This window comes from Lethenteron reissneri, chromosome 23 (genome assembly GCF_015708825.2).
Source record: "Lethenteron reissneri isolate LAM-NWPU_2019-01 chromosome 23, ASM1570882v1, whole genome shotgun sequence".
Classification (NCBI taxonomy): Eukaryota; Metazoa; Chordata; class Hyperoartia; order Petromyzontiformes; family Petromyzontidae; genus Lethenteron; species Lethenteron reissneri.
The window spans coordinates 8,826,596-8,852,282 of NC_083801.1; the positions used below are offsets into that span (position 1 = coordinate 8,826,596).

Sequence of the window (25,687 nt, forward strand, 5' to 3'; positions counted from 1 at the left end):
TAATTATTGCCCAAACGTTTTTACCAATTACACATTTTCAGTCATATGGCTGTGTTAATGCCAGTGGTGGCACGGTTTTTGTCATTTTTGCAGCATATTTTAGTTTTTTGTGCCTAAATATATTCTGGTAGTACAAATCCTCACATGCAGTATGCAATTTAAGTAATAGCATGATGCAACTATGAGCCTCAAAATGTCGGTTGGATTTTGTTGAGAAGGCACCCAGAACTCGATTGATTGGCAACAGGCTTAAAAAAAGTGACATGAATTGTGGGCCTCTCTTGCCGCTTTGGCTATTGTGGCTATCGCACAGGGAAAGAGTCTCCACTTTGAGAAAAAGAGGAGCTGAATGGATGTGCTCTTTTTGACAAGCTGCACTCATCCAGGGGAAGATGAGTGAACACTTAAGAGGGCAGGTTTCATGGGTGTCCCATCAAGCAGCTGCCATTCAACTCTTGGGGCAAGCAGTGCCTAGCATAGTTCATGACAAGTCAATTTAGAATACACTGTACCAGTATCAAATCCATCACGCCTGCTGGTGGCCTTCATGTGACGTGGCTACACCTACTATATTAATTTTTTCCATTCCTGAAGTGATGGTGGCTGTCAGAACATGTCGTGTTGTGCTTCATAAACATTGGGCAGATATTCTTGTGAAAATGACTGATACTACAGAAGGTGGTGATGAATCTCAAGGCTGAAGTTATTATCTTTATTGAGGTCATCATGCTTGTTTTACTAATCCTGTCAATTTCCTTATCCATACATTGCGAGCGAGTGAAATACATGACACTAATGATGGTGTATTTTTATATTTCTAATCACTAAAGTAATGGTAAAACTGATTATACTCAAGGGAGTATTGATACTAATGTTAAGAGTAAGACTGGTTTAGATAAAAAGAGGAACCAGGATGTTGATACTAATTGTGATGGTTTTGATGGCTGTGGTAATAACTTAAATAATAACCTGAAATATCTTTGAATTGGTATTAACATTGTTATTGGTATGCACGGCAGGCTGCATGATTTAGAGTAAAATCCTCAATGGTAAATTTAAAAAAAACTGCTCTTTTTGGTTCTTTCGGTAAAGTCACGTAGAAGGGAAATAACGCAAGCAGCCGTCCTCAGGTGATTCTTCACCTGAGGACGGCTGCTTGCGTTGTAACCGAAACGTCGTGAGAATTATTTTATTATGTTTTATTTTTATTATTTCCCTTCTACGTGACTTTACTGAAAGAACCAAGAAGATTAATCCCTGCAGTCACAAAAGCTTTAAATCGAGATAAAAAAAACTGCTCTGTTTAAAAAGCAGTCACTGGCTCACAGAATGCCTGCACCTCACAAAACAAAGATGCAGAGAGACAAATTGATATGCAAAGAGACAAATGAACACATTTCACCGAGCTCTTTGCAAAGTGAATATACATTCTAGTGACTAAATACATATATGTATAAGTAATGTATAAAAATTTCAAACAATGATCATCTTAATTTTGACTCGTGAATTAAAGTGCAATCCAATGTAGTCCTTATTCAGATATTGTTATTGACATAGCTATTGTCCATTAATACATTAACATAAAGTGCATGTAATATAAAGCACAGAGGCTTATGGCGGAGCACCTGCCATTGTGCTAATTATGGATTAGTAAGCTCGCTGGAGTGAGGTAGGATTAATTTTGTTCCTTGACCTTGGCACTTGTACAAAGCTGTGCCTGCAATGCAAACGACATACCTTGCCAGAGCCACTATGCTAAAAGCAATGTAATATACATATATTGCTGCTGAAGCATTAATTTATTGTGACGCTGTAGTGCAGAGAGTGTAAATAATTCAATGTCAGTGTGAGAGTGTGTCCGTAATCACCAACCATCAAGTGTCTATATCTACAAACAAGTACCATTTTACTGGCAAGCATCATCAAGGGCATGGAATAATTAAACTGATTATTGCTCCAAATTACGTATGGAAATACTTATTGTGATGATGCAAACATCGTTGGTAACAGTTTTCTCTACCCCCCCCCCCCCATCTCATACAAAAACTGGTATTAGAGCAAATGGGCTAAGGAATATTTTCCAGCTGCATTCCAATTCTCATATCGGTGTCAATCAAATAGCATGACTTTAAATTATCGCCATGCCATCTTTCTCTTCTTCCCTTCCACCAATGCTGGTTACCTGGTTGAGAATAACTATTATTGTCCGATGTTGCTGAGCTTCTTAGTGTCTATTCAATTAATCTCTCTGAGCCATATACGGTAGGGAACCCTCGCTGTTCAGAAGACACATGTCTTTTTCTGCCTCGGATACTGTTCTTTATACCTCCGGAATTGGGAATAGCAGATTCTGATTCAATTACAATTCTTGGATGGGCTTTTTAGTGCAATCATTGTTGAGTCGACTGCGACCATGAACCTGGCTACACACGAGGGCACCTTTTACTCTGACCTTTCCCACGAGCCCAGTAAAACACCATGTGCTTTTATTGCGTACTTGTTCATGGCTCAGCAGACAAGATGGTGTGTGCCTACCAATGTGCACAACTGCGGATCGTAAACACACAAAAGCAATACAGCAATTGTAGATTTGAAGCTTTCGTGACTGCAATGATTCATATTCTTAGGGTTTTTCGGTAAAGTCGTGACTTTACAGAAAAAAACTAAGAATATCAATACAGCAATATTTGCGCATTCGCACAGAAACCAATTACAAACATCTGGATGAGTGACATTGTTTGCCACACTTAGCTGCGAGGTCAGCTGCTCCCCCCATACATCAAGGTCAGTATTTGTAAGTGGATTAACTAAAAATGGTATCTTTGAAGCACGCATTATTGAACTTTGTCCACTAAGGATTTAAGATATGCTGGGTGCAATAATTCATCACACCCACTAAGGCAGTTTTATTCTATATTTGCACTCCATAACTGCCGTATTAATTATGTGTGCTCTCTCAGATATGACTTTCACACATCTGCAGTGGCTAGAATTCCACATCTACTGTGCGTAAACCATATTTGTTTTGCGATTTAGTATGTGTGACATAGGTACACGTACAAGATGTACTCAAACCATTGACGTAACATTACAATCTTCCAAGAAGTTCCCACAACAGCTTCAATTGAGTTTAATGTGTAGCACAAATAAAGAGAAGATCTGGTCTGCTCAAGGAATCAACTGGGCATCAAAACGCATCAGCACCAACAGACAGTATCGGAGATGTGTCCATGCATTTACATGATTCAAGAGCCGAATGGCTCACAGGGCAATACCTAATAAATGAACTTGAACTTGTAGGTGGAATGGGATGAAATTAAGGTGGGCCATGTGGAAAAAAGGATACCAAATGTAATTGAAGGATTTCAGGAAATGTATTGCAGCAGAATTTGCTTATAATAAATTTTAACCCAAATTGTCATACAAATTCTGTTGAGAATCCAGGAAATTAAGGCAGTCAACATAATACAATTCTCAAAATTTCATGAACTATTTTTTATTCATTAATATACTGTGACCAATAATAAAGATTGCTACTGGTTATGGTGGAGTGATTAGCATTATTTTGTTATTTCACAATAATGCGTTGAATCAAACCAGTGTTGTCTCAACACCAAAGGGTTCCTTATGCATCAAATTTATCATGGATTATTTGACCTACTGTAATTGAGCCCCTGCCATCCGTTGACATATGCAAAACAGTCAATGTACATATTTAAAGATAGACCCATATATATGCTCTTCGTGGCAGCAGTAACTTGTGCACATTTCCTTATTGTACTGAATTGAATTCCAGACCTTTTGAACATTTCTAAAAAATGGGATTTTACACACTCACTAATTTCTCATGTCATACAATTAACCAAGAATTATTTTCTAAATACATTATTCGATGAAGAATTTACAGATGTATTTCCATATTAGTTCATACCATGCTGAATGTGCAATATACAAAACAATAATTTTAATGACTTTAAATGTGACACTGGCAATAAAAATACATCATCTCTGTGCATATCACAGTCAATTCCGTTGATATGTGTATTTATATCATTACCAATTGTACAGATACTTCAATGCCATAAGTATTCTAGATATGCTCGTTCATGGAATTGATTTACTCATGTACCTTCATATGAGCGTATTTTTTACTGTTAAATTAAAACCAAATAATAAATAACTATTCTATGTATTTTCCGAAATGCATTTTAATAATTTATTATGTTTAAATCACACTGTCTTTCAATTAAAAATAATTAGAATAGACACAGCAATGGCATCAAAGCAGAGTTGCATGGATATTGTATTCCGTAATGGAATTGAACTGTATCGGTGATGAGTGCGAGTCATTGAAAATAAAACAATAAAAATCCACATCTGTGTGGGTTCTTCTTTTGAAAACACAGTGTGCCCGGGATTAATATATTGTCTCACAGAGATAATATCGGACGCAAAGGGTTAAAGCTACAGTTACGATGTGATATAAAAACAAAATACATATTCTACAAAACTTGATGTAACAGCTGTTTTTATCCTGAAATGTTTTCCACCAAAAATGTCAAATTTTTTTAACCGTATAGCTAATCCAGAGAGACATCAAAGAGCAATGCAAATGAGATACTCAATTAATGGGATTGAAATCACGTGCACAATTCTATTCTTTATTTTTGCTCAATATAATAGGAATATTTAAGGAAGGCAAGTTATGTATTTAAAAAATGCAAGTTACATGCTTCATATCAGGAACATCAAATATAATGTTTCACTACTCAATGCACTGCACCCCACAATACAGTAGTACATCTCGGAAATAGTTGAATGACAGGCCAGTGAAGTATGTCCTTTCTCTACTGCTAACGCAAAAAGCAAAAGGCTTCTGAGATCTGATGGCATTAGGTTGCATTCCGGGTGACTTGGTCATTGTTTGGTTGTCTCCCTTCCACGTGTGATTAAAAGGGACCAATGGTAAGACCCCCCACCTCCTCCCCTTCCTTGTAGACACGTTAAAATAGCAATTAATTTATTATTCAATTTCAGCGGCTATCATTTATTACTGCTGGAAAATGTGCATTACTGCAGTGTTCAGGTCCCTGCCAGCAGTTGGCACTAGGAGGCATCCTCAAAGTGGAACGTCACTGCATGCAAGCTATTTGCAGCGTGAGCTCTTAGGTCGTAAGGCTGAACATAACCGTATTAATCTTTTATTGTTACAGACATTTTCCATAATGTGTGGCATCTGGAATAGGACCTGCCTAATCATCCCATAAATGTTACACACGCATGGAATGGGCAGCAACCAGCTTGTCGTCTGAGATCTTCTAAGAAGCTGATATGGCTGAGGGCCATAATTCTCGGCAGTGAAAATAATTTAGTCGCTACCAATAACCCACCGAATTGTTGTGCTTGCTAAATGATGCATGTACATGTAAATGTCAATCCACTACTGGATGAGGGCCTCCCTACATCATGCAAATGGTGGGAATTATTAGACCATACTTCACTATGTTGGTTAGTGCAAATGTGTTGCAGATGTGGAGCTTAGCCATGGGAGTAGACAAGAAGCGTATAATAAAACATGTTTTTCTGCATTACCCTCTGCTGTTATGCATTGTGGCTGGCAATCAAAGTACTATCTAGCTTCTCTGGGATCCAATAAGTACAGGAGTAAAGTGATTTGAAGATAGAAGTAAAATTACACGAACAAGATAAATTATTAATACTGGTCAAAACGTGTGAATTATCTGCCAGGACAGATTGTTCTGTAGGGAGATGATTGTTGCAGCTTTAACGCCTCATCGCAGACTTAATTGGTTCCCTATCGGGACCTGAGAAATTGGTGTAATTTACAGCTTCCGAAGAGTCACTATTGCACCGACCACTTGCTCAGAATAACACATTAAATATGAATTGGGATAAGGTGGTTGGTGAAAATAAGCATATAGATGTCATGGCTTTCGTAAAATGCCCAATCAGAAATTATTTAGGAGGGAAAGCTTTTCCTTTTCATGATAAGAATGATGCATCACATTGAGAAAATAATCACCATGACAATGATTTATCGTGGTTCTGATTGAACAAGAAGAGCTGAACATGAGTTTCACGTTATTACTATAATATAAGTGTCTTCAATTCCTCTAAAATCAACTTGTGAAGTTCTTTTGTGTGGGTATTGAGTGTGTTTAATTAAATTACAACCGATTTTGCCTTTAAGTTACGATGACTGTATTAATTTTTCACAAGTGGCATTAAATGAGTGTTTCATGTACTTACATTCTGCCTGAATAATACATTATCATACGTGCCCCTACGAGTTTTATCTGCAGATAGTTTCAATAACATATGTGCAATGCATACGACAATGTTCTTCTACATACAGACCAACAACTACATATTTAAAAACATTTCCATCACTTCAACACATCTTACAACATTGTCATATTCAAGCAATACAATCCCTGACTAATTTATATATCAATTATAATATATAATATATGTTACAAAAATTCACACAATCTATGTTGAACTTATTTTGAACCGTACATCGTGCTAATTTGAGGTGGAGAAGGCTTGTAAATTTGATAATAAAAACAAACTGTCACCAGTGTGCCTCACACTCAGTGTAATACACACTGCTGGATACAGATCACTGCATTCGTTTTAAGAGAAATGTATTAACAGGCTCAACATTAACGATAGGGGGAAGCATTAATAAAGGGAAGGAATGTTAATAGTCTGTAGCTGCAGTAACTAAACCACCACGTAAACAACTAAAGTATAAACTAGATAGTATCATCAGTATACTAAATATACTCTCCAATAAGCTGAGCTACTAACAGTAAGTAATACATTACAATTCTATGTCGCAAAAAAATATAATATGCTTCCAGCTTAACTTTATTCTCTTACATCACACGGGTCTACACCGTACTATATACTGCCATAGACAAACCAAAAATTGAATTATATATACGGTATTACTGGTAGGAACGAAGTGGACCAGCCAACAATAGATTATATCGTCCGTCCGTCCGTCCGTGTAGCAACATCGCCCCCTACTGCAAACACTTGGCATGACCCTACAAAAACCTTTAGACTCAGTGAGGCTTTCCTGGCTAAACAAGTGTAACATTCCCTTATAATTCCCTCACATAGCTTTTAATTAAAATATTTAAATTAATGAGGCTTTCCTGGCTAAACAAGTGTAACATTCCCTTATAATTCCCTGAGACAGCTTTTAATTAAAATTTTTAAATTAAAATTTAACTCACAGCGTCCTAAAGCCTACAGCTAGGCCTAAAGCCTAGAACTAGGCCTCAAACTCTCCCTTCGTATCGTACCCCCGCGTGTGTGCAAGGGAGTTAATGTTTAACAATGTTACATTCCCTGATGCTTTTAAATAGAAACATTTAAATTGAAAGCTTTTACATAAATAATAAAAACATTTAAATTAAAAATTAACTCACGGCAGCCTAAAGCCTACAGCTAGGCCTAAAGCCTAGAACTAGGCCTCAAACTCTCCCTTCGTATCGTACCCCCGCGTGTGTCAAAGGGAGTTAATGTTAAATAATGTTACATTCCTTGATGTTTTTAAATAGAAACATTTACATTTAAAGTTTTACATAAATAATTAAAACATTTAAATTAAAAATTAACTCACAGCGGCCTAAAGCCTACAGCTAGGCCTAAAGCCTAGAACTAGGCCTCAAACTCTCCCTTCGTATCGTCCGATTAGGTGTAGCAACATCGCCCCCTACTGCAAACACTTGGCAGGACCCTAGAAACACCTTTAGACTCAGTGGGGCTTTCCTGGCTAAACAAGTGTAATAATACATTATGTTTATATTCTTTGGTTATTCGTTCCTACCAGCCCACCCCACATGGTCCTGTTACTATACACCAGATTACACTATGTATTATTCTACCCACCCTACTGTATATCACACTGCTGTATATTCACTATACAATTACGATACTATATATTACTTTGTACATTGTATTAAACATTACAATTTTATACTATTTATTATTATACAATCCGCTATACACTATACCATTAACCGTCGCGTGACAGATACTAAGAGGAAGCAACGGAATATGTCAATGGGAGAGTGGTGGTAGGAGACTTGCAGCGGAGCAAAGAATCCATTCCCTGCGGAGAATCTATATATATAAAATCGTTCATGTCTGTCTGTCTGTGTGTGTGTGTGGACTTTGGCCCATACGCACTTTCATTGGACGGCGGTTGCCCCTGGCAACGGCTAGCCACGCCTTCGCCGCTTTCATTGGACCTGGCAACGGCTAGCCACGCCTTCGCCAAGGGCTGCAGTTTCATTGGACGGCGGTTGCCCCTGCCAACGGCTAGCCACGCCTTCGCCACTTTCATAAGCTCCGTATTTAATTAAATAATATCCATTACACAGTATTGTTGGAGCGCTAGGGGGGGGGGAAGGAACGCCACCCGTACCCTGCCTCTTCCAAGCCGACAATTTTAGGCGAGGCCGCAGGCTTTGCACGCTACTAGGCCTCGACACCCACCACGCCACTCTGAGGTAAATTCATCAAAGTTTTTCCTACTCTTCACTACACCCCCACCACAATGTGTGCTATTAATATTACTTTTAAACCCAACGCGCCAACAATCGATTACTTTAATGTTCACTGTACAAATACTCATTAAGCTGGGTGAGCGTACTGCCAGTCTATCATGTACACTGTAGCCTGCTTATTAAGCTCGGTGAGCGTACTGCCACTCTATCATGTACACTCTAGCCTGCTTATGAAGCTGAGTGCGTGTACTGGCAGTCTATAATGTAGACTCTTGCCTGGTTATTATAATCGATTCTTTATATGTTCTTTGTACAAACAGTCATTAAGCTGCTTGAGCGACCCCAGTTCGATTCCAACTCACGCCCACCACCGCTGACGATTATTTGAAACGGACCTGGCCCTCCCCTAGGTCCACTCAGCCTCAAAAGCGTAACTGCTGTCGTGTGTGAACATCGTCACTGGGGAGACAAAGGCGGCGGGGCATCGTGGATCCAAGTCCCGGGCGAAGCCGGGTCATGTGTATGTGTGTTTGTGTTTATGTGTATGTCTGTGTGTCTCTATGTATGTGTGTATGTATGTGTATGTATGTGTTTGTGTGTATGTGTGTGTGTATGTATGTGGGTTTTTTTATGTCTTTATGTGTATGTCTGCGTGTCTCTATGTATGTGTGTATGTACGTGTGTGCATGTGTTTGTGTGTATGTCTGCGTGTCTCTATGTATGTGTGTATGTACGTGTGTGCATGTGTTTGTGTGAATGTATGTGTGTGTTTGTGTGTATGTGTATATCTGTGTGTATGTGTTTGTGTGTATGTGTGTGTATGTATGTATGTGTGTGTGTTTGTATGTGTTTGTGTGTTTACGCTCGCATTACACAAATGTGTTGCTGGTCTAAGGCGTTCCTCGCACAGCATTGCCGCTTTATTATTTCAGTCGTTTACTGCCTTACGCACCCTGAAAGTCGTGTGTGTCTGCAGCAAGCGCGTGTATGTGTACCTATGGACGCGCGCGCGTGTGTTGTGTAGGGGGAACGGTAGTGTAGTGCTTAGCGTGCTGTCTGTGTCTGTGTGTGTGTGTGTCTGTCTGTGTCTGTCTGTGTGTGTCTGCGTGTGTCTGTGTGTGTGTCTGTGTGTGTGCGTGTGTGGTGTGTGGGGAGCGGTAGTGTAGTGCTTAGCGTGCTGTCTGTGTGTCTGTGTGTGTGTGTGTCTGTCTGTGTCTGTCTGTGTGTGTCTGCGTGTGTCTGTGTGTGTGTCTGTGCGTGTGTGGTGTGTGAGGAGCGGTGGGTGTAGTGCTTAACGCTACGCTGCGCTACCAACCCGGCGAACCCAGTTCCATTCCCGCTCACGGCCACCACCGGTGACGATTATTTGAACCTCCCCTAGGTCCACTCAGCCTCAAACGAGTAACTGGTGTGGCGTATTAACATCGGCACTTGGGAGACAAAGGCGGCTGGGCGTGGTAGATCCAAGTCCCGGGCGAAGCCGGGTCATGTGTATGTGTTTATGTGTATGTCTGTGTGTCTGTATGCATGTGTGTATGTGTTTGTGTGTATGTGTTTGTGTGTATGTCTGTGTGTGTATGTATGTCGGTTTTGCCGCCGTGGTGGATCCAAGTCCCGGGCGAAGCCGGGTCATGTGTATGTGTTTATGTGTATGTCTGTGTGTCTGTATGCATGTGTGTATGTATGTGTGTGTATGTGTTTGTGTGTATGTCTGTGTGTGTATGTATGTCGGTTTTGCCGCCGTGGTGGATCCAAGTCCCGGGCGAAGCCGGGTCATGTGTATGTGTGTATGTGTTTATGTGCATGTGTTTGTGTGTATGTATGTGTGTGTGTATGTATGTGGGTTTTTTTGTATGTGTTTATGTGTATGTCTGCGTGCCTGTATGTATGTGTGTATGTACGTCTGTGGATGTGTTTGTGTGTATGTATGTGTGTGTCTATGTATGTGTGTGTATGTGTTTCTGTGTTTGTATGTGTGTGTATGTATGTGTGTTATGTGTCTGTCTGTGTGTCTGCATGTATGTGTGTGTGTATTGTGTATGTGTTTGTGTGTGTTTGTGTGTTTACGCTCGCATTACACAAATGTATAATGCGGGTCTAAGGCGTTCCTTACACAGCATTGCCGCTTTATTATTTCAGTCGTTTACTGCCGTATGCACCCTGAAAGTCGTGTGTGTCTGCAGCAAGCGCGTGTATGTGTACCTATGGACGCGCGCGCGTGTGTTGTGTAGGGGGAACGGTAGTGTAGTGCTTAGCGTGCTGCCTGTGTCTGTGTGTGTGTGTCTGTGTGTGTGTGTCTGTGTGTGTGTCTGTGTGTGTGTCTGTGTGTGTGCGTGTGTGGTGTGTGGGGAGCGGTAGTGTAGTGGTTAGCGTGCTGTCTGTGTGTGTGTTTCTGTCTGTGTGTGTCTGCGTGTGTCTGTGTGTGTGTCTGTGTGTGTGTCTGTGCGTGTGTGGTGTGTGAGGAGCGGTGGGTGTAGTGCTTAACGCTACGCTGCGCTACCAACCCGGCAAACCCAGTTCGATTCCCGCTCACGGCCACCACCGGTGACGATTATTTGAACCTCCCCTAGGTCGACTCTGCCTCAAACGAGTAACTTAACTACTGTAGCGTATTAACATCGCCACTGGGGAGACAAAGGCGGCCGGCCGTGGTAGATACAAGTCCCGGGCAAAGCCGGGTAGTACAGCTAGTACAAGATATATAGTCATAGTCAATGCCAATGAGTGGACTGCGGTCTGAAAGTCACCGTAAACGTGAACACACTCAGTTAAGATCCGAAATGGTTTATTACGTCCTTCCAATGATTGCTGAGCCAGAATCCATCTTCTCGGTTGAAATTGTCTCTGTTTTTGTATATGTGGATCGCCTCATGAACGAATCTCTCATGGTAGCCAGATGGCTTGCAGAGAACCTCTGTCTTGAAGAAGTCAATATCATGTGAGCCCACTGAATTGTAACAGTGATCTGCCACGGCTGAGGTGTTTGTCCTACCGTGTTTCAAGTCTGCTTTATGTTCACGGATGCGGTCCGAGACATGTCGTTTGGTTTCTCCAATGTAACTGCTACCACAGAGGAAACTTAGTTTGTAGACGCCAGGGTACTGTATGTCTGGAACCACATATTTTACAGACGGGACCAGATCACGGATTTTATGTACTGTGTTGAATCGGACCTGGATCTTGTGTTTTATCAGGATTTTGGAGATCTTTTTTGTGACCCCAGCAATGTAGGGTAAGGTGATGGTTTTGAAAGGCTCCTCAACAGGATCCTTCTGGTCTGTAAAAGATGTGGTTCCAGACATACAGTACCCTGGCATCTACAAACTAAGTTGCCTCTGTGGTAGCAGTTACATAAGAGAAACCAAACAACATGTCTCGGACCGCATTTATTATCTTATTATTTCCATTCTATGTGACTTTACCGAAAGAACCAAGAAGATGAATCCCTGCAGTCACGAAAGCTTTAAATCGAAATATTTTGTCCAGTTTACTCCATTAGCTTTCCTCTTCACTTTCCTTTCCTAAAATTAGCCTCATTCACATTGTACCGTATCAATGTATCGTTAAATTATTCTAAATTTGTTAAATGCTTACCTTTTAAAACTATGCAATAGTTATTGATATAACCCAAGTCGCCCTTGCAAAAGAGACATTGCTGTGACACGTGTCTCAATAGGTTTGTTTAATCTCCTGGTTAAATGAAGGCTACAACAAGAATAGGGTTCATAAGCTAACGGTCTGCTTGCTCTGGTGCAGATGTTCTTGCTGACATTCATACACAGGTCTCAGACACCTACGTCCTCTCATCTCTACTGAAACTGCCAACACATTGGCATGTTGCATAGTTGGGTCTCGCCTCGACTATTGCAACTCCGTCCTAGTCCGGTCCTCATCTGGCAATCTAAAAAAACTTCAAAAACTACAAAACAACCTGGCATGCATTGTCATTGGCCACTCTCATCGCCGTTTCAACTCACTTGCCTGTCTCCGTGCCCTCCACTGGCTACCCATTGCCAGCAGGGTCACATACAAGATCGCCTGGCTCTGCCACCATGCCTTCCCATCTGCCTGCTACCCGTACCTCTCTTCATTATTATCGACTTGCAACACAGCACATGGCAGATGCCTTCGCAGTGCCACTCACGACCTCCTCTTGATACCAAGATCCAAGATGGTCACGTCTATACGCTGCTTCTCGGTGGCTGCCTCAACAGTCTGGAACGCAATCCTTCTGCACATTCGCAGCATCACCTCAATCGCCTCCAGGGAACGCCGTTCATGCGCTGGCCGATGTCACTGTGGAGATACCCCCGGGTACACAGATGCTCATCCCGCTGCGCTACCGGAAGTGGTTGGAGGCTGCGGATGGGGCGGCGGGTGTGTTACTGTCCCCGTCGAACTCCGTGGCTAAGGCCTTCTCCCTTGTCGCGGCTCAGGCTATCATTCGAGCGGGGCAGGCCCCGTTCTTACAAGTGTTGAATGGGGGCCCGGAACGAGTGGTCGTTCCAGCTGGTGCGGTATTGGCCCATGCCACTAACGACTAGCCTTGATGGGGACCAACCTAGAGTAATGGATGCCGGCGTGTCTCGGGACACTCATTCAGACGATCGATGGATTGCCGAATTGTGCCGTGAGAATACGTCTTTGTCATCCACGCAGCGGAACGCATTGCGTTCACTATTGTCTAAATACGCCGATGTCTTTAGTAAAGATGAATTTAATTTGGGCCACACCTCGCTCTTGTCCCACCATATTGACACCGGTGCGGCAGGACCGATATGTATGCACCCGCACCGCATGAGCCCTGCGGAAAGGGAGTACGTGCGTGGCACAGTGGACGACATGTTGGCGGCCGACATTATTTCGCCGTCCAACAGTCCTTGGGGCACACCAGTGGTGTTAGTTAAAAAGAAGGACGGCGGATTGAGGTTCTGTGTTGACTTTCACCGGTTGAATAAAATATCCGCGGCAGACGCATACCCCCTGCCACGGATGGACGATTCGTTGGATGCCTTGTCGGGGGCCATTTTCTTTTATACTCTCGACCTCTCGTCGGGTTTTTGGCAACTCCCCCTCTATGATGCGTCGAAGCCGAAAACGGCGTTTCGCACGCCGCAGGGCTTGTTTGAATTTAACCGCCTACCCAAGGGCTTGAATGCTGCACCGGCGACATTCCAGCGCCTGATGGAGTTGGTGCTGGCGTGGCTACAGTGGGAGATGTGCCTCATATTGGGACGACGTTATTGTATTCCGTCGCACCTTCGAAGAACACCTTCAACGGCTGGAGGCTGTCTTTCAAAGAATGCGATCGGCCGACCTCAAATTTAAACCAAAAAAAATTTCATTTGTTGCAACGTTCTGTCCGCTACCTCGGACACATCGTCAGCTCTAGCGGTGTGTCCACTGACCCTCAAAAGACGTCGTGTGTTCGTGAGTGGTCCGACGCCCACTTCCGTGGGTGACGTGCGATGGTTCATAGGCTTTGCATCCTATTATCGCCGGTTTGTTAAGAATTTCGCGACGTTGGCAAAACCTCTGTATGTCCTGACGGGAAAGAATCAGAGATTCAAATGGGGTCCGGAAGAGGAACTGGCTTTCCAGTCTCTCCGGGATCGCTTGGCCACCGTGCCGACACTCGACTACCCAGATTTTTCCCAACCGTTCATCCTGGACATGGATGCTAGCGACACCAGCATCGGTGCTGTCTTGTCGCAATGGAAGGATGGTGTTGAACGAGTGGTGGCATATGGCAGCAGAGTTTTGTCTCCCGCCGAAAAGCGCTATTGCGTCACTCGTCGGGAGTTGCTGGCGATCGTCCATTTTGTTCGCCAGTACCGGCCGTACCTGTATGGTAGAAAATTCCTTGTGCACACTGACCACGCTGCCTTGCAATACTCGCTAAAATTGGAACAACCGTCCGGACAATTGGCTTGATGGTTGGAATTGTTGCAGGATTTTTATTTTATATCACATACCGTAAAGGTACCCGCCACGGCAATGCAGATGCTCTTTCGAGATTGCCCTTGAACCCTCCCTGCGCCTGTTTGATGGGTACACATCGCTGCGCAGTGCCGCCCACCCCTCCCTGTCCGGTTATGGGTGCGCTGCCAATAGATGATGGCCGGTGTATGCCCGTTGGGGCCGATGGCACGCTGCATTTGCCGTACTCGGTGTGGCTGCGTCAACAAAGGGCGGATGCCTCGTTGGCTCCACTGCGGGATCTGGTTGGAAAGCCGAGATCTCACTTGTCGGGGGGGAAATCGCAGTTATATACTGACCGGGAAGGGTTGCTGATGTGCACGGATGGGTTGTCGAACCGTTCACGCCTTGTTGTACCATCATCCCTTCACCATGATCTTATCCGCACGCTGCACGCCGACAAGCTGATGCATCTCGGCGTGCAGAAGACATTGCTCACGATGCAGCAAGATTTCTTTTGGCCGGGTATGACGGCGGATATCACCAGGACTCTCCGGGCATGCCAAGATTGTGCGAAGCGGAAACTGCCACGTCAAAATTACGTTCCGCCCTTGCAATCGATCGAGGTATCTCGTATTAATGAGCTGGTTGCTCTAGATATCTTCGGCCCGTTTCCCCCATCAGCAAGGGGTAATAAGTATCTCTTGGTCGGGGTCGAATATTTTTCTCGTTGGCCTATGGCCTGGCCTCTACCTGACCAATCAGCTTCATCCATCACCGAGGCTTTCTTAAATGGATACGTGATGGATAAGGGGGCTCCTGAGAAATTACTCACGGATCAAGGACGTAACTTCTCCTCTAAATTGCTCCGGGACGTATGCGCTGCTTTGGATACGAAGAAAATCCGCACTTCCTCTTACCACCCGCAGACGGATGGAATGGTGGAACGATTTAACCGTACCCTTTCGGCCATGCTTTGTCACACAGTGATCGAAGAGCAGACCGACTGGGACTTGCACATACCTGGCGTTCTGTCGGCGTACCGCATGGTCCTGCACGCGTCCACGGGGTATTCGCCATTTTTTCTTATGTATGGGCGGGAAAATGTGCCACCGATTGATGGGCAACTCGGTACAGTGGGAAAGGAACCCTCCCCTTCCTTGCCTGACCACGTCCGTGACTCGCTTTGGCATGTTATGGAGGCGCGGGAAGCCGCTAGGAGTGCAACGGCCTATACACAGGCACGTGACATGCCTTGGACGGTGGGTGACGCGGCGTGGTTCCATTGCCCTCAGGTGCCTGTGGGCATGTCTCCTAAACTGCACAGGCCTTGGCGAGGGCCTGTGAGACTAATAGAAGTCCAGAATCCCCAAAGTGTTCGCATCCAGTACGGGCTGCGTCATTGGTATGTCCACTCGTCGCGTCTGAAACCTTATTTCGAACCACGCACTGGCCCTTCATCCCCACTTGCTGACCTGCTGGGGTCTGATGTGCCTGACGTGCCACTTGCCTCGCCAATTGATCCCCAGTGGGGACGTGTTCTACCCCCCGCAGACACACAGGCCTTGAAGAGCGTCGAGGCCCCTGACGAGCAGCTTCCGACGAGGCCTGTTCCATCTACGGAGGACGCCGAACCCGCTCCTCCTCCGCTGCCCCCTCCTACTGAACAGTCGGCGAGACGACCATGCTCCATGGGTGGAGAGGGACCGACGTCGCGCACGCGATCAAAGTTGCTCCCATTTCGTTAACACCGTTGCCATGTTTTACCTGTAACCCCTTCTGTTATGCCACGCTACAGTTGGCACCCTAATGTTGTATTGCTCCTACAGCGCACATTGTTTCGTGCCTTAAAATGTAAATTTTCAACTGCGCGTTGTTCGGCGCCCTACTAACCTTACCTCGTTACGCGTCATTGGCGACCTAAATGTTAGTCACAGGGGTTGGCCCATCGCCCTTTTCCCAGATGAGACGGCTGACTTTTTGCATGGGGTGGGGGGGGTGATGTAATGTGAGGTTACACCTGGATGATAAATGGGTTACACCTGGATGATTAATTGGTTACACCTGGATGATAATGATTGACTCTGCCGGCCTCAGCCCACAACCAATGGGGAGTCGAGTTAGGGGCGTGGCCCTGGGGCCGTTGAGTGGGCTCTGGAAGGTTCCAGGGATGTGGCTGAGGATTGGCTGCGAGGCATCATGTGGGCCAGGGATTAAAAGGGGCGGAGACGGACAGCACGTGGTCAGAACTCGGAGAAACGAAGGTGGAAGCCACGCTGGTGCAGAGGTCCGGAACCTGCCACGTGGTGGGCCACGGCAGTCTCTCTCTCCCTCTCTTCCTCTCACGCTGTCTGCCAACAGTGTGAACGAGCCATAGAGCAGAGGAACTAGTATAGTAAGAGCTGTGAAAGAAACTTAATAAAGAATACTGAATTCCAGACGTTGTCTCAACGACCTTTATTACACTATTATAACTACTTTAGAGCCCTTTGTCAGTACACTATTAGATGAAGGCCTTCCCACACCATGTCCATCATGGGGCTTATTTGGTCATACTTCACCACGCTCGTCAGTGTGGGAAGTGAAAGGGGGGGTGGGGATCCAGAGCAGTTGAAATGTCATGTGCCACTCATGTTAGCTGTGGCCAGGAATTAGACTCAGTTCACCGACTTCAAAGTGCAGTGTGCTAACCACTGGACCACCACTCATCCCACTGAGATATATTCTATCACTGCATAAATAAAATAAAATGTTATACACACACGTATACATATTCTACTTCGTGTACCTACTGGGTACTTTTAATTCAACCATTCTGGCACAGAGCTCAGAACTTGGCTTAGTAATAGGAAACGTTTAACATATATACATATTTGTTTGTCCCATTGTTACCTTTTGGTATGCACTCACGTGAATAAACTTGCAATGCTCAAAAGTCTTGGTCACGGCATCGCGCGCTTTTTACTGAATTAATGCTTTAATGCCTCCTGATACAGATCCAGTTTGTTGTGTAATTATTTTCTATATTTGGTCATATGAACAGCACAACATGTATTGCATGAATAACACGTCACCAGAGATAGCACAAGCACACATTGGAGATACATAATGTGAAAATGGCACAAGACGATAAATCTACGCTTTCAGTTTTTTCATTGGGGTACATTCATGGCTGTGCTTCAATACACTCTAAATGCTTCATGTTTGATCCACAACACACTTTTATCACCACTACTTTGATGAAAACATATTTTCGTGAAAATGTAATATTGCAGCACAGCTTTAGCCTGGTGGAGCCATCGTATTAATTTCCTGTCCTTTGTGCAGTGCTGTTACGTGATTTTTTTTTGTTTGGAGGCAGAAACCCCTTATTGGCATGCTGAGGGACAGACGGTGATTGTTTCAATCTACCCGCCAATGCCTTCATTTGTAATTCATGCAGAAACATTTCAAAATTACCCACAGAGTAAGTGCCTGTAAAAGAGGGGACGTGTATTAAAGCAAGATCATCCAATAGGTTCTCCAAGCTCGGCCTCGATGGGAATTTTCTGCTGAAAATCCATCATTACCAAATTCAGCCATTCACAGCCAAACAAATTAAGACATGCTCCTCTTGAGTGCTCACATTATATTCAGAACATTAGAATTACTGTCAATGAGATGCAATTATACAGTAAACTATAACTATGTAAACTAAGGCCCACTGAGCTGTACAGTTATTGTTTCTGAAGCGACCTGGCCACAAATGATGGCTCAACGAGATGGCTTATCACGTGGAAATGTATAACACCCAAATACTCTCAACGCATGTTTCTATGTATACTACATATATAGTCTACACTGTAATAACATTGTTTTAATTATAGTGGATCTATACACCTCTTGCCTTAAATGTATCAAAGTGTATGAAACGTTAGAGAGAAGTCGTACACCGTGTGGAATTCAACACGCTCAATATGTATCCACGCGCTGTCCAGTATACCACGAACGAAGGAGTACCTGCACACCAGCGTGCACACAATCACCAGCAGCGAACGCCACCTGCGTTTTTACTATACGGATGCTGAAAGAGATGCGCGGCAACTGGGTAAAGGTGCACCCAACACATTCCTGCGGAGGGAGCTGGTAGGAACGTTGGGTTGCTCGGTCAATGGCCAGGGTCAACGGCGGCGTGGTGTATTCCGCAAATATGGCCGACTGTGAGGGCGGGCACAAGCCGGCGTGAGTAGGTTAAACGTTGAATTTTATAAGGGCACCACGGGGTGACCAGCCCCTCCCCACCCAGCCCCACCCCTCCCACCCCCCACCCAGCCCCACCCTCCCCACCCAGCCCCACCCCTCCCACCCCCCACCCAGCCCCACTCTCCCCACCCAGCCCCTCCCCACCCTCCCCTCCCCACCCAGCCCCTTCCCTGCACGACAGACACAATAATCCCCTGTGGGCTGGTGTAACCAGGAGGTTCCTACCAGTATAGGTTGTCTCAAACTCTTGCCATATGAGTCTCAGTAATCAGAACCTGGGGGGGGGGGGGGGGGAGGTGCACCCCCTCTACCGCCACCTCATTTGGGAGCTTTGCCCACATTGGAACCGTCACACTACATGCCAGTGAGTGGGTAGTGCCATTGAAATGTTTTCCATCTGGGACTGAAAAACCATCCAAGTAACTGCTTGACATTGAACCAAACGTATTCCTCCCCTTGCAAAGTGCTCTTATGTGCGTATAATTAGGTTGCAGCCATCACCTCTGGAATGCAAATGCACTGTACAAAAGCAGGAGACACCATTCAAATATATTTTAAAATCCAGTGAATGCCTGTCTCTGTTAAGTCCCTGTAACCTCAATAAGGTGTCGGTGCCAGGCAAGTTGAACTCTTAAGGCCAAATAGTGTGGTGACAGCTTGCTGAGAAGGGGTCACAGGACAAACTCAGGTCTTGTAGACTTACACGGTGATGCAGCTACTATATGCATGAACTTAGCCCTATAAAGTATTCATACAATGTCCTATTTGAGAAGTCTGGCAGTACGCTCACGAGTGTAAGCTTTGCTATATATCTTCTCCCGTGGCTGCTGGAGGCAAACTGTTACCATCATCTCAGTGGTATCACTCAGAATCCTCTAATGAACCAGATTCTGCTTTTAGAAGCCAGCAACAGCAGATTCCCTCATCTCCAACCCCACTTGTTCTGTGTCTATCTTCTAAAGCCCTTTATTGTGTTCCCAAGACTAACAAAAATTCACATACACTGATGCTTATCTCTGTTGGGAGTACTTAACCGCTGGTGAAATCCTGCATTCCTATATTATAGTATCCATAAGACAACAACTGTTGACTGTCAACAAAGTAATATCCATTTTAGAGGCTTCAAAAGGATGATTGCCTGAGTTGATCCACACCTGGGATTTGAACCCATGTAGTTCTGATGCCAAGCTGAGTACGCCGCCACAGTCCTGTTATTCGAGCCCCTGTTTTGATCCGCTCGACTGAAAAAGCTAATTGGGCAAGTTGTCTAAAATAAATAACATTTCAAAATGTATTACCACAGCGGATAATGTATTTTTTTTTTACAATATGTTTGTAACTTTGTGACATCGTATGTAAAATGGACCTGTTGTTCAATAAATTAGATTTTTGTTCCAATATAACAATTCCTGTATCAGTTTGGACTGGGGAGCAGTGCAATGTGCCAGATCATCACCACGCAGTTACTTTCATCAGACTGTATTTATTTTTACAGCCATTTGTAAATGCACACATTGGTCATGGGGCTTGTTTGACCACACTTCACCGTGCTGGTCAGTGTTGGTTGCTCAATGGCTGGTCGGCCCAGAGAACCAGGTAACTAAACTAAACTATTTAACACGTAGGCTTTCGCGACCAATGTTATTCATAATCAACGATTTTTGGGTTTAGATCGCGTTTATTTATAAATGTGTCGTAACCCTCCACCACCCGACACGGCCAATCAGTAAAAATGTGTCACGTTGACAAAGACAAATAGTTCACTGCTTTAGCCCACCGGTGTGTTGAAGCAACAACATTTACAATTTGAGTACGACGTTTCGCTGGTAATTGCAATCAGCATCATCGGGCAATTCGCCAGAATGGTGAGGCTCTGCTGTGTCTCTATATAAGAACGGGAGACACAGGAGAGCCTCACCATTCTGGCGAATTGCCCGATGATGCTGATTGCAATTACCAGCGAAACGTCGTACTCAAATTGTAAATGTTGTTGCTTCAACACACCGGTGGGCTAAAGCAGTGAACTATTTGTCTTTGTCAACGTGACACATTTTTACTGATTGGCCGTGTCGGGTGGTGGAGGGTTACGACACATTTATAAATAAACGCGATCTAAACCCAAAAATCGTTGATTATGAATAAACTAAACTATATATATTTTTTTTATTTTACCAGGTAAGGCCCACTGAGCTATGTGTCTCTTTTTCAGAAGCGACCTGGCCCACAAATGATAGCTCAACGAAGTGGCTTATCACGTGGAAATTTCTAGCAGCCAAATACTCTAAATACATGTTTCTAAATGTGGATGGAAAAGCCAGGGCAAAATCCACGCGACCATGGGGAGAACATTAAAACTCCAAATATACAGACGTTAGGTCAGGATCGACCCACGACCTCCTGTATACCAGGCGTGGGAGATAACATCTCGCCACCGTGGCGCCCTTGATTCCAATTGTCACTGATGTTAGTCGTGGCCAAGAGTCAAACTCAAGTCAGCAGGTTCATAGCACAGTGCATCAGCCACCGCTAAACCCATTTATAGAAGCTGTTTTGTCTCAGCAAAATGTTTTGTCTCAGCAAAATGTACATTCTTTAATGTGAGAAATCACTTTCTGGGTGATTTGGACAGAGGCACACGTATGGAATTGGAGTGGAAGAGGTCATTAAGTAATGGCATTCTGTATTTTTGGTAAATTAACACAGAATAATGTTTCACCCCAATGAGTGAATATTCAGTGATAAAATATTTTTCACATTGAATTGTATCATATATAAAATGGCAGATAAGTTCAATGTATCGTTTAAAATGAAGTGAAATTAGAATCTTGCTAGCAGGAGTCATGTAAAACGTCACATTTAATTACAGAAGCTCTGCGACATTTACGAAATTCTTTAACGGCATGTTATGCCATTGAGTATAAGTTCATGGCAATGAATGGTTCATTATCTGCAGCAAACACACATTTAAACAATTTGAATGAACAATGCATGGATCACTTTATTTATTCCAATTTCTTTTACGCTGCAAATATAACGGGCCTTGGTTGGTAACAAAGTATTTTTGACATCTGTCGGGACAAACACAAAATTGTTAATTCTTTTTATCTGAGTGATCTGTTAGTAGATCAAATAGCTGAAGATCTGGAGGGGGTGTTTTGACAAAAGCTATAATTACTCTTAAATAATATTTACGCAGACTTTAATGTGTCTCGGGAAACAATGTGGTACAAACTGAGACACTTTAAGCAACACATGTTCGGCGTTGAGAGAAACACAGTATGAAGATGTATTCACAAACACATAACGCCATTTGCAAGCTGATCTTAAGGAAGTGTCCTTCAGAGAAAACTGTGCTCGTTATTCACTTCTATAATGTACTTAAATGCATTACATATTTCATGAATATCACATTGATAGTGGCTGATTTCATTAAAAAATCCAAGTCTTTCCTGCTGCGATGAAAGTGCTTTATTAAGTGTTTGGACCTTCGCATCCTGAGCAAGTTACATATTGCCAATCGGCGTGGCTTTAGCTCCTCTCGAATGGGGGGCAGGAGAGTTATTGTGAGAGAGGCTACCATACCAATGGTCGCTGAGCTGCATTGGCTTCCAGTTGCCGAACAATACATAAGGTCGTACTCATTACACACAAAGTGCTTGTCACAAATGAACCACAATACCTTTCTTATCTCGTCAAGGAACATAAAACATAATACGCAGAGGATTTTTGGCTCGTCATCTAACAAAGATGGTCATGGCATCGCGCACTTTCAGATGTGCTTCTGCGGCCGTCTGGAACGCTCTTCTGATATTCAGAAGCCACTGGAGCTATGCACTTTTAAATCTAGATTGAAAACTAATTTATTTAAAACGGTTTGTTGTGTTTAGTTGCTTGTCCTTCCTCAACACCTATGATTAGCACGGTTGGCTATGTGCGGTACGAAAGAAGATTAACATACATACCAGTGACAAACCGCTTAGGAGAGTGAACTTAGGAGAGTGAACTTGGGTGTACCGGTGGGGGAATTTGGATGGAGCAGGGAGCAACCCCAGCACCCCTTCTAGCCAAGCACTCTCCGTGATTGCCAATACAGTCGTCACATATTCCATATCAAGATGTTGAAACGTGGTGTGCTCATCCTGCAGTTAAGCGATTACCCCGAATGCAAGCACCGACACACTAACCGTGCATATCAATTGACTCGAGAGTACTCCGAAAATAAAGCGCCTTTAATATCTTTCATATGCAGTCTTTATTATCACCTTGTAAAAAGTTTACACCAGTGCTTATAATTACATGAACACTGTGTGCAGGGCAGACTCATTAATACTTATTCTAACCATCCCCTCCACCACTTCGCCTGTGTATGTACGTCTTATTTTCTGAGGTTCTGTCCGCATAACCCCCACGAGTAAGTGCCACCATATGGCTTCACAGATTGCATCAATTGTGCCAGCGTCACCAGTTTTGCCGTTTGCAGTGTCGAGTAGTGGTACTCGTAAAGCAAGTTCCTCTCTGTTCACAAGCTGAATCAATTCAATTAGCATGCAGATTACCAAAGTCACGCAGTGCATGTGGATCTCTTAAATCAAACCACTTTTCATCCACTGTCCCCAGACTGCCAAACATTATATCACACGCTTCGCAAAGCAATGTATATCAAAGTTAATTACATGGAAGTGTCACAGCTCAAGGATTTGCAAGGTTGTACGCAAGCTCATTTTATTGTTCTATCTTCATATCTACATTACTTTGATTTGTTTACTCGAGTGGCATTGCTCCACGGAACATGTACAAGTACAGCCCTTGAACGATCCACTGCTGAACAAGGACTTTCCCGGCCCATGCGGAGCATGGGCGCTATTTGACCATACTTCAATGTGCTGGTCAGTGGAGAGCATAGATGTACAGGACAACAATGGATTTTGCTGCACTGCTTCTGCTGCCAAAAGCGTCGCCACGCAGAAGCCTATAGCACCTGTGTTATGCATGGTGGTGGTTGCCCATTCAACCACCGTCCAGGTACAAACTCGCTTAGCTTTCAAGATCTAATTAAATCGGGCACTTCCTGGGTGATTTAGGTTCATCACTTTATTTCGCTCCATAATTATTGTATTGATAGGACATTTTGCTTTGGGTAGTTTTTTAAATGTTCTAATAGCAAAACGTACAAAATTGTAACGTGAACGATTTTTTTAAAAATTAAAATGTACCTTTTCAAACATTTGTAAGAATGTGCACATTTATGTTAAACTTTCATCGTTCTAAAAAGGGTTAACAGCACGTTCGACCAACCAAATAGTATAAGTACAATATCTGAGCATGCAAAAAAACTTTGATAAACATCTCACACACTTTCCAATTCATGAATATTGTAACATTTTACTTGCTTAATTTTGAGTTCAATTGTCCACGCACTTATTGTGGCCTTTATTAATAAAAACAGCATCAACACATACCCAAAATATCTCGATAATGTAACACTCACACACGCAGGATCTCAACAAATATGAATACACACACACGCGCACACAGGAAGAGAGATCATCGCTAGAGCGTTTACCGGCTCTCTGTTGCCACCTCTGCAGAGGGGTCCCCGGAACACCCCCTTGATGTTGCGGAAGTGGCCATTGCTCAGATGCGGGGAGCTGATGACAAGGTAGTAGCAAGCCATGCTGCAGGTGTGAAAATGAAAAGGAGCTGAGAAGACCGGGAAGGGCTAAGAAACACCTGGAGCGTCACACTTTAAACTCAGTTCTATATTTTGCAGCCGACGTAAACATCGATCGCGTAAATCCGTCAACACTGACCGAGTTGTCCTAAATTACATCGTGAGCAAGTATTAAGGATGTATGCTCACAATCCATTTCTTCGTTAAGCCCCTATCACTTAGCATTAATGCTTCCCAGAAAGTGACTCTCTCCCTCTCTCAGTTGCACGATCCCGGCTGTGAGCTGCCGCCGACTGGCTGTCTCGGGGACAACCGAGTCTCCAGGCAAATCGAGACGCAGCTGTCGATGTTACACGTCTGCATTCCCTTCACACATCCTGCTGCCAATCCCTTCAGATAGTCACTGTCACTCAACTCAATGCGTTAACCGTACACATGCCGGTAAAGCGGGCGGCTTCTGTTGCTCTCAGAAAGCTAATCTGCATACACTTAAACGCCCCGCAGCAGTTGAAAGTAATAACAGTCTCTCTCTACTGAAAGGGCAATGCGAGACACATTAAAGCACGTCCGGAAAAAAAGTGGTGAATCAAAGGCATACTCGCTTGGAATTCTAACGCTGGCTATTTTGCTCTTTTAAACAGGAGGGAGAAGCTTTCGACAGCCTTGCTATCTGCAGTGGCTCCCTGCCTCCGTCTGTCCGTTCTCCGTTGCGCGTGAATCACTGTGGAACGTACGCTGCAGGCTTCTTCTATAAGGGCTGCTGGTTTTTTTTTCAGGACCGTGAAATCAAGTTGCCTCATTTGCTGTGGAGATGGTCACATGGGAGCAAGCCCAGCTCAGCTAAACAGCCAGTCTGAGATACTGGCAATGCGTGGTCTGGGAGCATGCTGCTGCTGCTGTTACTGCTGTTGTTGCTGCTGCTGCCTGTGGACGTCTGGCACGTGGCTTTGCGTGTTCGCCGTGTATTGCGCGCAATGTGCGTGCGTGATTGCGCGCGCCTACGTGCGCGTGCGTGCGCGTGCGTGAATTTCATCGTCGGCATAGACAGGGCAACTTAGCTCCGATTCAATCAGATCTTTATTTATAAAGGTTAAAATAAATCTACTGGGGCGGGGGGGGGGATAGAAAGCAGAGCTTTTATTTATACAAATGTCTTGATTAGCATCGAATAAATTACGAATTGCAAATACGATTGAAATGTCATTATCATCACATGGTTCAACGCATAAGTGGCAATCTCCTGCATGACGCACTCGAAAATGTGAACAGACAACCGCGCAATGTAGAAATGTAGGAACCGAATTTGCCA

The 25,687-nt window shown here is 44.0% G+C and overlaps 1 protein-coding gene across 1 annotated transcript in view; it reads right to left on the minus strand.

Moving 5' to 3' along the window:
- Positions 1 to 25,129, minus strand: part of ZNF804A (zinc finger protein 804A) — a 101,952-nt gene extending 76,823 nt beyond the window's left edge. Inside the window, exon 1 of the mRNA XM_061557051.1 lies at positions 24,271 to 25,129. Coding sequence (XP_061413035.1) covers positions 24,271 to 24,381 — 111 coding nt within the window. The 5' untranslated portion in view covers positions 24,382 to 25,129. The remainder of the gene's footprint in view (positions 1 to 24,270) is intronic.
- Between the last annotated feature and the right edge of the window lie 558 nt (positions 25,130 to 25,687).